General features: G+C 55.4%; 1 protein-coding gene across 3 annotated transcripts; it reads right to left on the reverse strand.

The window, feature by feature from the left end:
- Positions 1–288: 288 nt before the first annotated feature.
- Positions 289–12,173, reverse strand: OTOP3 (otopetrin 3). 3 transcript variants are annotated; one of them, XM_019466295.2, is made up of 8 exons: positions 11,758–12,173; positions 6,010–6,423; positions 5,784–5,920; positions 5,139–5,197; positions 4,745–4,863; positions 2,851–3,015; positions 2,216–2,743; positions 882–1,040 (listed from the first exon to the last, which is right to left on the reverse strand). In XM_019466295.2, the coding sequence occupies exons 1-8, from the start codon at positions 11,774–11,776 to the stop codon at positions 1,000–1,002; spliced, it is 1,482 nt and encodes a 493-aa protein (XP_019321840.2). In that variant the 5' UTR covers positions 11,777–12,173; the 3' UTR covers positions 882–999. The 3 variants fall into 3 exon arrangements, with proteins under 3 accessions (XP_019321839.2, XP_019321837.2, XP_019321840.2); XM_019466294.2 differs by having other exon boundaries at positions 289–1,040; positions 2,216–3,015; positions 6,010–6,390; XM_019466292.2 differs by having other exon boundaries at positions 289–1,040; positions 2,216–3,015; positions 11,758–12,172.
- Between the last annotated feature and the right edge of the window lie 589 nt (positions 12,174–12,762).

Here is a 12,762-nt window from a genome sequence, read left to right on the forward strand (position 1 = left end):
TCCAGCGGGCCAGAGGCTGCAGTCCCTGTGCTAAGCCAGGTGCAGAAAGTCACCTGGGGCTCTGTGCCAGGGAGGAGCGTGTTAGTGAGGGGTGGGGGCATGTGAGAGCCCTAGCCCCTCTCCTCACCTCCTCCCATGAACCAGGCAAGGGAGGGACTGGGTTAGACACCTCCTGGCCCAGAAATGGACCATCCCGGCCCCAGAGCCCTGACCAGGAAGACTGTCCCTTCCTACCATACTCGAATTGACAGCTCTGTCCCTGAGAACAAATGTCACGAAGCTTGAATGTAATCGATCAAACAAACAGGGTTTATGGCAGCAGGAGAGAGCTGTTGAACTCTTCCTGGTAGCTAATTAATGAGCTCATTAGGAGACAGCGTATGTGGGGAGGGAGGGCCAGGCCCGCTCGCTGGGCTGCAAGCTTCTAGAATGTCCTGGGCTGAGCTTGAACCATGTACCCTCCCCACAGAATGAGGCAGACCCCTGAGATCAGTCTGGGTGGCAGCGCCGCCCCCCCCCCCCCCCACCCCGCCAGACTCCATCATTTAGGGCTGTCGGTCCTGGAGAGTAGCCGTGGGGGCTTCCTGGGATGTCCCCTGGGCTGTACTGATTGTGGTGTCGAACAGGGGCAGGCACGTGCCCAGTCCTGGGTGTGAGCATCAGAAGCTCGGTGTCCAGGCCCTGCCCTTGGTCTTGGGCTGCAGACGGTGCCTCCCACCTCAGTGAGGATCTGGGGGAGGGGGAGGCTTTGGGGAATCCAGTCTGGTCTAGGTCCCCCTGAAATGGAGTGTTTGCTCAGAGACTCTGGGCTACCCTCTGCCCAGCCTTGGCACTTTGGTGTTCTGCCAGGGGTGGGTCCTTGGGCAGCCTCAGGCCTCCAAGTAGACCTCCACCAGCCCTCCAACAGAATGCATACGGTAGAAGACCCCCAGAGGCAAACCAAAGTTGACGATGGTGAACCACGTCCGGTAGCCATAGAAGTCCTTTTCCAGCCCGTTCTCAAACTCCGGGTGTATACCAAACGCGGGCATCATCCACAACTGGGGAGGAGAGGAGGGGGTTGAGTGAGGGAGAGGGCTCTCTGCGTCCACGGGCACTCCACCCAGGGGAGGCAGGCCCCAAAAGCTGCTAGCACACCCCCCCCCCCCCTTCAGCCCTTCATCCCTTCAGCCCTGGGCTTTCAAAGCAAGCCATTCCTCCCTAAATTCCCCACCCTGTACCACAGCCACCTCCCTGGCTTGCCAGCCTGAACTCTAGGCGGATCATGTGGCCTCACGTTGCCACCAGCCATGGCCCAACCTTCTCTGGGCTCCCCTGTGCCTTGACCTCAACCACCTTCTTCCGCTCTGCCTCCATTTCTCTGCCAGTCTTGACTCTCTGCTCTCTCTACCTGGTCCTGTCTTCTGTCCAAATTCTGCCCCTTTCTCAAGACCCAGATTAAATCTTCATGAGGCCTTCCTTGGCCCATCGGGCCCACATTTCCTTCTCTGAACTCCTACTGCACGTTAGGGCCAGGTGATGATGTATGGTGGCCTGTGTCAGGGGCTTCACCACCTGAGGTGTTTCCAGCACGGTGTGCCTAGAATGTGTTCATCATGCGCTCCAACCACCCTGGGTGTCCCGGCACTGCCCCTGACGGGCTGTGGGACAACCTAAGCCTCCGTTTCCCCATCTGTCAAACGGGGACAGTGATGGTGCATAACGGTGGCTGCTGCAGGGGTTTCCTGTGATGATTCAGTGAGGAGCTGAGCTACGGCATGGGGAGGTGGACGCGAGACTTTAGCTGCCAGACAGCCAGCAGCCATCGTCAACACCTTCCCCTAGAGAGCTTTTGGGAAACCAGGCACTTGATGATCTCTGCCCTTTGACCCAATTCAGTGGATGATCAATTATTTGGCAATTCCCTCACTGGCCCCCTGGTGTCTCTCCAGCTGGACAGTACACTTCCTGAGGGTGGAAATCTTACATGTTTGTAAAGAGCACTTAGCTATATGCTTGGCACGTTCATTCATGCGGGCACCTTACAGAGAGCTGGGGGACACTGCTCTCAGCATGGAGCTGGTGGGAAAGATGCATGTGTCCCCGACAATAAAAGGGACAGGCCAGTTGCCCTTGGGACAGTCGATGCTCAACGAACGCACCATTCCTTCCTTCCTGAGGGTCCCTGAGGCCACCCGGGCAGCTCCGTCCCCACGCTCCCACCCTGTCCACTCACTGTGAGATTGCAGAGGATGAGGAAGAGACAGATCTCCTTGAGCGCCCGCCGCTTCCAGTTGAGGTGGCTGTAGGAGTGGATGTAGGCCAGCGAGGCCCGCCGCAGGTCCTGGCCCAGCTCCAGCAGGGAGCCCCGGCGGGGCGGCTCGTCCTCCTGCTTCCCTGCCGTCTCCCAGAGCGGACGCCGATGCAGGCCCTCGATGATGAAGAGGTTCTGGGCGATGTGCTGCAAGATAATCAGCAGCGAGTAGGCCAGGATGAGGCGGTTGAGCAGCTCGTGGGGGCGAGTGGCCACGATGGCCACGATGGAAAAGTAGGCGATGCCCATCTGGCCCAGCGCCGCGCCCATCAGCAGCACCACGTCCAGGCTGCGGGTAGGGTTCTTGAGCGTGTCCAGCTCTCGCTCCTCCAGCCCGTGGATGGCCGTGCCCGCCAAGCACGCCAGGCTCATGGCGGGCAGCACGGCTACGTAGAAGGCATAGTAGAGGATGAAGTATTGGCGTGCGATGGCGAGGCCACTTGCTTCGATCTGGAAGAGCACGAAGACGCACACGCCTGCCACCAGGGCCAGCAGGCCAAGCAGTGGCCCGAAGATGGCCCCGTGCAGGTGGAAGGGAGGCGTGCCGGGGCGGGCACCTGCGTGGGGTGCCAGGCGGCGGCCCACGTTCTTCCACATGACAAAGAGCACGGCACAGCAGATGAGGCAGTACTCGGTGCTGAAGGGGTAGAGCATCAGATAGCCCTTCTGGAAGACCTCGCACACCGTGGCATTGAGGCACACGCAGGTGTTGGTGTCATTGCCTGGGAGGGGGCAGGGTGGGAAGGGACAGTTGTTCAGGTGGACCTCGTTCTGAGGAAACCGGCCGCACCAATCAGTCCCACACTCCTGGAGTATGCCACCCATTTTACAGACTTGGAAACTGAGGTCCAGAGATAGAAACCAGAAATCGCGGGATGGTCGTTTCTTTACAAAGGGATTTCAGACTTCAGGAGCCAAGCTTTTGTAAAGACACATCATGTCTTTGGGGCCAAATGTCACCTCAACAGATTACGTCTTGGGCACGAGGGGAAGTCTATGACTTTACAACAGGAGGATCTGGCTGCTGCATCTGAACCCTCGGCTACATGCTCTGTGGGGCAATCAGACATCTTGCCTCGTGATGAGGTCCCTTGCAAAGCTCACAGCATCAACTGTGGAATGCCAGTGTCCAAAGCGTTTAACCTGGATCTGATCGAGGCTTTGGTCCATACTTCCAGGTGGCAGGCTGAGCAGGGAAGAGGAGAACAAGTCAAATGCCACCACTAGGAAGCAGCCTGACAAACCTCAATGCCATTAGGAAAACAGAGACGTAAGAGACGGAACCATGTTTGAACACAGCATCGTAGGAGACATTTCACAGGCTGGTTGGGGAAAGCTGAACAGGTCGATGGAGAGGATGGGGATCATGTTGAGGAATTCTGTTAGAAATTATGATCCGGCTCAGGTCATTTCTCATGGTTCGTGGGTTTGAGCCCCACATCAGGCTCTGTGCTGACAGCTCGGAGCCTGGAGCCTGCTTCGGATTCTGTGTCTCCCTCTCTCCCTGCCCCTCCCCTGCTTGCACTCTCTCTCTCTCAAAAAATAAATAAACATTAAAAAAATTAAAAAAAAAAAGAAATTATAACATTGTGGTAGTGGAGGGAAATATACTTATTTTAAAGAGATGTGCATGAAAATGTTTTGAGATGAAATGCTGTGATCTCCATGATGTAATTCGGCAAGACATTGAAATTATAGCAACATGTTAATAATGATTACCTCTAGGTGATGGGTATATCCCGTTTTTTTACTCATCTGTATGACTTTTTTAGTACTAAAAGAATCCGTGGTGTCACTTGTCAAAAATTCTCAGCACAGCTCTTCTGAAAAATGTATCTGAGTCTAAAGAATGTCCGCAGTCCATAGGCAGGCTGTGATTTTTGCAGCGGGGGTGCAAATGCATGAATGTGCTGGGAAGGCTTGGCTGTACACAGGTCAGGATGGTGATGCCACCTGGGGGGGGGGATGTGCTTTACACATACAGGTGTGGCTGAAACCCCCATGTAGGTGTGTGGGATGTAGCCTCTAAGGGCAGACTGTACAGGTAGGGGACTGGTCATGGAACAATCTGCGGGAGGAGGGCCTTCTGCCCAGAAATCTTCTGTCTCTCCTGATATGTCCGGGGATCCACAACTGTGTTAGGAAGACATCCGTTCCTTTCAGTCCTGAAGCCTTTTAGTTTCTTGCAAGCAAAATGCAAATGCTAGGGGTGGGGCGCATACCTGGACTTATCAGTGAGTAGTTCAGCCAGGATTTGTGGCTAGCTAAGGTGACAGCTAGATGTCTGGAGCCAGGCTGCACGGTGCCAGCACCGATGGGGCAGGACGAGGACCAGCGTGTAGTCACGATCCAGAGTTTGCTCCCACTCTGGGAGGGAATGTGCACGTGCGTGCGAGTGTGTGTGTGTGTGTGTGTGTGCATTTGGGGCTGGGGATCATGTCTCCTCTGTACCTGAGAAGTTTTCCACAAGGGCGCTGAGCTCAGCCTTGATCTCGCGGTGCATGGAGTCGTTGGTGACAGCCAGAACCCACAGCAGCAGGTTTGTGGCCAGGGTCAGCATCAGGCCACACCTGGAGGAGGTGCCACACTGTGTCCACACAGCCTGGCTGGCTCCCGCGTGCTCTGCCCTCACCATCACTGCCTTGGGGGAGACAGCTCTCTCCCAAAGCCAGATCCCATCTGGCATTAGGACTTCAGGAGAGGCAGCCCTAGAGGCCCCTTGGGACCCCTTCCCGGACCGACATGCCACCCCAGGGACACCCTGTCCAAGGAAGCTGTGGGAGCAGGCACTGGCAGGGGACAGGGAGCCCCAGGGGTTGGAGGGAGAGAAGGTACCCCATCTTACCTAGTGAAATTGGTCTGGACCTGAACACAGTCCTTACAGTGTTTCCAGAGCACCCAGGTCTGAAAGAGATGAGGCCTTGAGCCCAGGGGCTGGGGGCAGGGGTGGCGGGAGCGTGGGGTATGTGCCCCAGTTGCTTGTATGTATGTACAATGGAAGTGACAGTGAGGACGTCTGGATTGGAATCCTGGCTCTGCCGTTCCCTTGCTGCGTCGTCTTGGGCCAGTGGCAAAATATCTCAGAGGCTCAGTCTCCTCATCTCTAAAATGGGGCTAAAATGCCCACCTCTTAGGGGAATGCCTACTTATCGGAGAAATGGATGGGATGATGCAAAGAAACGGCCAGCACAATGCCCGGCACAGGACAGGGACTCAGGAGTGTGAGGGATGTTGGTTCCTAAGAGTAGCTCTGTATTCATGGGGGGTGTGGATTTAGGGATATGCAAGTATGCACAGGCAGGTGTATTTACAGGGGTCTGCATTTCAGTGATGCAGGTACACGTAGCTGTGCATGGACGTGGGTATGTGGAGGCAGGCATTAGTGGGGGGCTGCGGCCTGTGTGCACATATGCTAGGCCCTGCAAGCTGCGCCTAGGCATGGTCGGGGTGTGTGTGTGCATGCGGCATGGGGACGGGAGAGGCCTGTCACCTGGGCGCCGATGAAGACAATCTCGATGACGGGGAAGACGAGTTCCAGCTGCAACTTGCAGTGGATGTGGCTCACGTCGTAGCCCACTCGGAAGACGTTCAGGCAGATGGCACAGCTGCCGAAGAGGACCAGGGAGCCTGGCCGGGCCAGGTGGCCGTTGGCGCCTTCCCTGGGCCCGGCCCTCCCTCCCCACCCCTCTCCGGCCACCCCGTGCCCCAACACTCACCCCGCACCCAAATGGATCCTGCGTGAGGGTCCCGGAAGAGCATGGCGTGTGTGTGGCGGGTGGTGCAGGTGGCGTAATAGAGGAGCCAGAGAAGAGACAGGGCCTTCAGGGCGGCCAGCAGGATCCACACGTCGCCCAGCGTGACAGCCACGTTGTTGAAGATCATGCTACAGATGAAGGCTCCACCCAGGAACACCACATTGAGGGCCAGGAGCCCCGAGAAGAGCTGCCCTGCCTTCTGGGCCTGCCTGTCTCTCCGCAGCAGTGAGAAATGCCGCGCCAGCCAGGACTTCCGGTACGGGGGGGCAGGAGCTCCCATTTTCTCGGTCCCCGTGCCGACTTGGTTCTCCTCGGCCGGGGCCGCTCCAGTCTTCTGTGCTTCTGGAGAGGCCATGGATGCAGGCTGAGAAGGGGCTGGGGACACAGGGTCCTGGTTGGCTGCCAGGCTTTCCTGGTTTCATCCTACCCCTGCCCTTAACTGCTGTGTGACCTAGGGCAAGCTATGCAACCTCCCTGGTCAGACACTGGAAATAATAGCAGCTTCCTTGTCTACTTTACAGGACCTGAGGAGGTTCACGCAGACCAGGGGTGTCTCAGTCAGTTGAGTATCTGGCTCTTGATTTTGGCTCGGGTCATGATCCCAGGGCCGTGGGGTCGAGCCCCACGTCGGGCTCTGTGCTGAGTGCGGAACCTGCTTAGGATTCTCTCTCCCTCCGCCCCTCTCCCCTGCTTGTGCTCTCTCTCTCTAAAATAAAAACAAAAAACAAAAAAACAAACCAGGGGATATGGGAATCCTTTGTGCTCCAAATAGATAGGGATTATTTCGACTGGTTTGAGGAATACCTCCCTCCCAACGCCCTGCAAGGTTATCCCGCTTTCTGCCTCAGTGCCTGATCTGAAGACGGAAAATAACTCTGTCAAGGGAGCCAGGGGCATCTGCATAATGTCTGGCCACTGGACCTTTTGTGACTCGTCACCACTAAATGGCAGATTGTGTTCTGCTGACTTCTGGGAGGAATTTCCCTCTGGAAGGCAGGGAGAGCAAGAAGGTGTCCTCTCTTGTTCTGACTTTGATTAGCTGGGTAACGTTTGCCTACAATGTGTTGAGAAGGATCCTGAGGCTGAGTGTGAGGTTGGTGGGAAAGAATGCTGTGATTTGAAGTGATACTTGATTATGGATGTATATGTGTATATATAAAATTACTTTTAAAAGTCTAGAGGAGGGGCGCCTGGGTGGCTCAGTTGGTTAAACATCTGACTCTCGATTTCAGCTCAGGTTCTGATCTCACAGTTCGTGCGATCAAGCCCCAGGTCGGGCTCTGTGCTGACAGTGCAGAGCCTGCTTGGGATTCTCTCTCTCCCACTCTGTCTGCTCCTCCCTCCCTCCTTCTCTCCAAAATAAATAAACATCAAAAAAAGAATAAAAGTCTAGAAGACATCCACCAGATTCACAATAGGAGTTTCTTCTAGGGAAGGGAGTAGGGTACTAGGATTGGGAGTGGTTTAACACTCTAGTTTCTATTTTGTATTTTTTTTAAAGCTTATTTATTTATTTTGAGAGAGAGTGTGTGTGTGTGTGTGAGCAGGGGAGGGGCAGAGAGAGAGGGAGAGAGAGACAACCCCAATCAGGATCTGCACTGTCAGCACAGAGCCATACGTGGGGCTCGAATTCACAAACCTGAGCCTGAACCAAGAGTTGGACGTTTAACCGACTGAGCCACCCAGGTGCCCCAATGCTCTAGTTTTTTTTGTTTTTAACGTTTATTTATTTTTTTTTGAGACAGAGAGAGACAGGGTATGAACGGGGGAGGGGCAGAGAGAGAGAGGGAGACACAGAATCGGAAGCAGGCTCCAGGCTCTGAGCCGTCAGCCCAGAGCCCGACGCGGGGCTCGAACTCATGGACCGTGAGATCGTGACCTGAGCTGAAGTCGGACACTTAACTGACTGAGCCACTCAGGTGCCCCCCAATGCTCTAGTTTTTAAGGGCACATTTTTAATGGGATTGAAAGTAATTTTAAAGCACATTAAGATTTAGGGGCAAAGTTCTGGGATTGACTTTCAATATCCGCTGTGAACACGGGACAGGCTGGAAGTCCAGCATGATCCCCGGTGGGCCCTTTGGGTACTCATTCCTTGTGGGGCTGAAGCTACACTAGACAGCGAGGATGGCCTGGTGGTTCCGGGTGCCGTCCCCGTGGAGGGCTTCTCCTGAGCTGACCCGGGAGGCCCTCTCGCCATCCCCGGCCACCTCTGAAGCTCTCCCTTGGTGCTGCCACTGCCCACATCCCTGGTACTCTGGGCTCGGGGTGCCAAGTGCTCTCTGTCCCCATCCTCCAGGCGGGCAGGAGGTCTGCTTCTTAACTACCTCAGTCAGAGGCCTCTCCATTCCCACCTCTCCCAACAGGTAGCCAGGTACCCTCCTCGCCTCTCCCCTATCAACCTCTCAGGTCTAAGCCTGTCCATTCCAGCCTGCAAACCTCTCTTAGATTGTTCTTTCTTTACTTACTGTTTTATTTTATTATTTTTATTAAAACATTTTAATGTTTATTAAAAAAAACTTTTAAATGTTTATTTATTTTTGACAGAGAGAGAGAGAGAGAGAGAGAGAGAGAGAGCACAAGCAAGGGAGGGGCAGGGAGAGAGAGGGAGACACAGAATCTGAAGCAGTCTCCAGGCTCTGAGCTGTCAGCACAGAGCCCAACACGGGGCTCGAACCCACGAACTGTGAGATCATGACCTGAACCAAAGTCGGATGCTCAACGACTGAGTCACCTAGGCGCCCCTCCCTTAGATTTTTTCTTGACCTCAACCTCTACCCTAGTTCAGGGCCTCTTCTGCTCTCTCCTGCACTGGTCTCCCTACCCACTGTGCCTCTCCCCTACTGTAAGCCCGCCAAGGCTCCCAATTGCTGAGGGGAAATGAGTCAATCAGAGAAAGACAAATACCGTAAGATCTCACTCGTATGTGGAATTTAAGAAACAAAACAGATAAAGCAAAAAGGAGACAAATGAAAAACTGGACTCTTAAATGTAGAGAACAAATTGGTGGTGACAGACGGGAGGTGGGTGGGGGGAATGGGTAAAATAGGTGATGGGGATTAAGAGTATAGTTACTGTGACGAGCACTACTGAATGTGTAGAGTTGTTGAATCACTATTGGGACATCTGAAACTAATATAACACTGTATGTTAATTACAATGGAACTAAAGAAATAAAAATAAAAATAAGACAATTGCCCTCAGTATAAAGTCCAAACTATCTAGCACGGCCTGCACTGCCTTTCAAAATGAAAACTTACGGTGCATGTTTAGTACAGGCTTGGAGGCTAGCTGCTTTTGCTTCCTGGTCTGGCCTTGACTTAGCTTTCTAGCACTGTCCTTAGACCCCACTGCCTGCCACGGACTGTGTCATCCTGCTGTAGCTCCCAGAACGTGCCTGCTTTTGTTCACCACCCCGTCTGCCCATGCCACCTTTTGCCCATAATGCCCACCCCCTTGCCCTTTGGCTGACTGCAGCTTAGAGCAGAACCCCACCTCCTCTAAGCAGCCTTCCCTGAGCCCCAGGCCAAGGCTACACTAGGTGCCCCATGGCCCCCCTGGGGCATCACCTGTCATGCTCATTCTCTTCTAACTCACTGCTCTTTGCTCTGTCTCTACCCTTTAACTCAGCTTCAGGAGCTTCAGCTTTTCCTTCTCTATAACCACCAGAAGACCCTCACCACATTTGGCTCTAAAAGACAGCCTTTCCAAACCCCCAGGCTCCCATGTGCTCTTTGCTCAATATTCATACCTTCTGTGGTTCTGTTACGGCAAATAGAATAACACTTGGTCCTCTCTTCAAGATTCTACAAGTGATTTTGTCCCCCTTTCCCAGTCCTCTCTGTCGTTTTTCGCCCTCTCCCTGTCCAGCTCCCTCGTCACACTCTGGACACCTACTCCCCATGTCGATCCAGGCCCAGCCAGAAGGCTCCAAGGCTCCATCCATCCTTGTGTGGCTTCCCACACCCCTCCCCCGCATCACTTCTGGAGGCTGCTGTTCCTCTGCCTCACCTGTTACCTTCCACCAATGGCTCTTGCCCATCTTCTCCACCTACCTTAAGAACCTCTCCCGGGAAGCATTCTTTCCCTGCCCAAGCATCTATTGGGAGTGCATGTGCACTGTCTGGTGAGGCGCTGTGGGCATGGCTGGACCCCCTCAAGGCCAGGAGAACCTCCAGGGCAGGGACCAGGTCCTGCTGAACTTGAACCCTCCAAACCTATCACAGGCACGCTGCTCTTGCTGACCGACTCTGCCATTTTCTGGGGGAACTTTCAGCACCACAGCCATGGACAGAGACCCTTCCCATTAAATGCTTTCCATCCGGACCCAATCCCAGAGACTTTAGAGATAATCTTTATCTGTCCTCCAAGTTGAGCAAGCATGAGACTCACAGGGACACCCCCCTGCTCCTTTTGTCCCAACCCTGACTCTTTCTTCTTGCCTTCCCCACAATGTCCCTCATCTTCCCAGGGCAGTAGAGCCTAATGAGCCCAGTTCTGGCACTTACTATCTCTGTGATCTTGGATAAGCTACTGAGACTCTCTGTGCCTCAGTTTCCTCATATGTAAAATGGATGTACAACTATGAAATAGTACCTGGTGCATAGAAGATACTCAGTAAAGATTTCTTGAACGAATAAATGAAGCACTTAATGCATAATGCCTACCTCATTGGGGTTTCGTGAAAATTAAATGATTTAATGCGTGTAAATGCATATAGAGCCATGTCTGGCACACAGAAAACTCTCAGTGTTAGTTATCTGTGTCTTTCCTTTCAGTTCTGTGGAGGTCCTGGAGAGACTGGAAGGGTCAGGATTACTGGTAAATTTCAGGGGTGGTTTTTGCTTGGACTGCAGGCCTAGAGGGGACACTTCAGGACAAGGTTCTAGGTCCTCTCTCTCCAGGGTCCTCTTCCCTGTCCTCCCCACCCCCAAATCCTACCCTCCAACGGCCGCTAGAGGGAGTCCTGGAAGTGGTCGAATTCGGTCTGCGGCGGGGAGGGTGCCAGGGTGGGACAAGTGGGGGGCGCGGGAAAGAGGCTAGGGCACCCAGGACTGACAAGGAGGAATCCGCCGCCCTCTGGCACGTCCCTTGGCGCGACGCCAGTCCAAGGGAGGGCCCGGACACCAAACTGGTTTGTGGGTCGCGATTAGAGACAGGTGGTGATGAAAGCCGCGGAGCCGTCGGGGCGTGGCGCCTGGCCCGGAGCCGCAGGACCAGCTAGGGAGGAGGCAGCTGAGCGCGGCCTGGGACCTTGGGGGTTTCTCTCCGAGCCACTCGAGGGACTGTGGTGCCCGGGGCAGCTGCTACACATATACCTCAGACCAGATGTCCAGGCAGCCCCAACCCCACAGCCCTTTACCCAGCCATCCTGGGTTTTGCTTCTTCCTGGCCTTAGCACCCACTTTTGGCTGTGCGCCCCCAGACCGGCTGGGGTGGGACCCGCCCTGCTGATTTTTGTGTGCCCCCTATTCGCGGAAAGAAGGTGGGCAGCGGAGCCAGGGTTGGGGTGCGTTATAGAGAAGGGTTGGTTCTCAGGTCGCCAGGGGTTGGCCTCCCCCTAGCCATCCCGCCCTCCCTCCCTTACCCCTACAGTCCCTAGTCCTTGAACCCGAAGCAGGTGTAAATGTCAAGGATGGGCCCGCCCGGGAAGTCCCGCCGGCAGTCGAAGGGAGCTCCGGGGCCTGGCGCCGCCGCCGGGAGCCTTACCTGAGGCCTGGGCTGGCATCGCCCCCGGCTGACCGACTGCCGGCGCAGCGCGGATCTTCAGTCCAGGTGAGGCCCCCAGGCCCGCACCGATGCCCCCGACGCCCTCCCCTGCGGGACTGCGCAGCCGCTGCTCAGGCTCCGTGGCCCATCGATTTTTCTGTTGACTTTGGGGATCTCATTAATCCTTCGTTAATTACCCAGCCAGGGGCTCCCAGACGGTGCAGCCAATAGCGAGGCAGCTCGGCGGGCGGGCGGGGCCGGAGGCCGTGCGGGCTTAGGGCCTCAGGGTCAGAGGACCCGCGGCCGCCCGCCTCCGGGGTGGACTGGGGTGCACCGTCCTTAGGCCATTAGGCCTCGGCAAAGGCTCTGCGGGGCTCAGGCCACACTTTCCTACGGCAGCCAAGCAGGGAACAGACTGGACACCCCCCCCTCCCAGGTTTGGTGTCGCCTTTTCCTGTACCCCACCCAGCACCTGGTAGGGGTGCGGTCTTGCAGCAACCTCGCCACTCCACTCTGTCTCCCTAAGTCGAACGTGAACTTGGGGCAGAAGAGACCTCATTCCAACCCACAGGAGGCGGGTGGGGTGGGGGGCAGCCGCCCCCTCTGGCCCTCCTCACTCCTCCTGCAGCCTCTGAGACCTGCCCGTCTCATTCTGCAGGCAGAGTCCGGGCGCGGCTTCCTCTTAAGCTCCCTGTGTTCTACGTGCTGCTGCCCCCACACTCCCCACACCCCAGCCCCCACCGCTGTCCACCGAAGTGGTCACCGAAGTGACCCTTCGGCCCCTCTAGCCTGTCCCCCTTCACCTCGCTGTGGCTGGACACCGAATCTTCCCCCTCTTCTAGCTGGCAGGGTCTTCTCTTCAATCTCTGCCTGACTTCCTCATGTTCTCATGCTGCTAAATCTACCTATGCCTTTCCTAGATTAGAAGCCCATGGAGTCGGAGTGGTGGGTAAGAGAAGGACCTGTTGTAAGGTTCTGTGTCCCCCGACACCTTTTAAACTAGAA

Source organism: Panthera pardus, unplaced genomic scaffold, assembly GCF_024362965.1.
Source record: "Panthera pardus isolate Hobbes unplaced genomic scaffold, ASM2436296v1 HiC_scaffold_3, whole genome shotgun sequence".
Classification (NCBI taxonomy): Eukaryota; Metazoa; Chordata; class Mammalia; order Carnivora; family Felidae; genus Panthera; species Panthera pardus.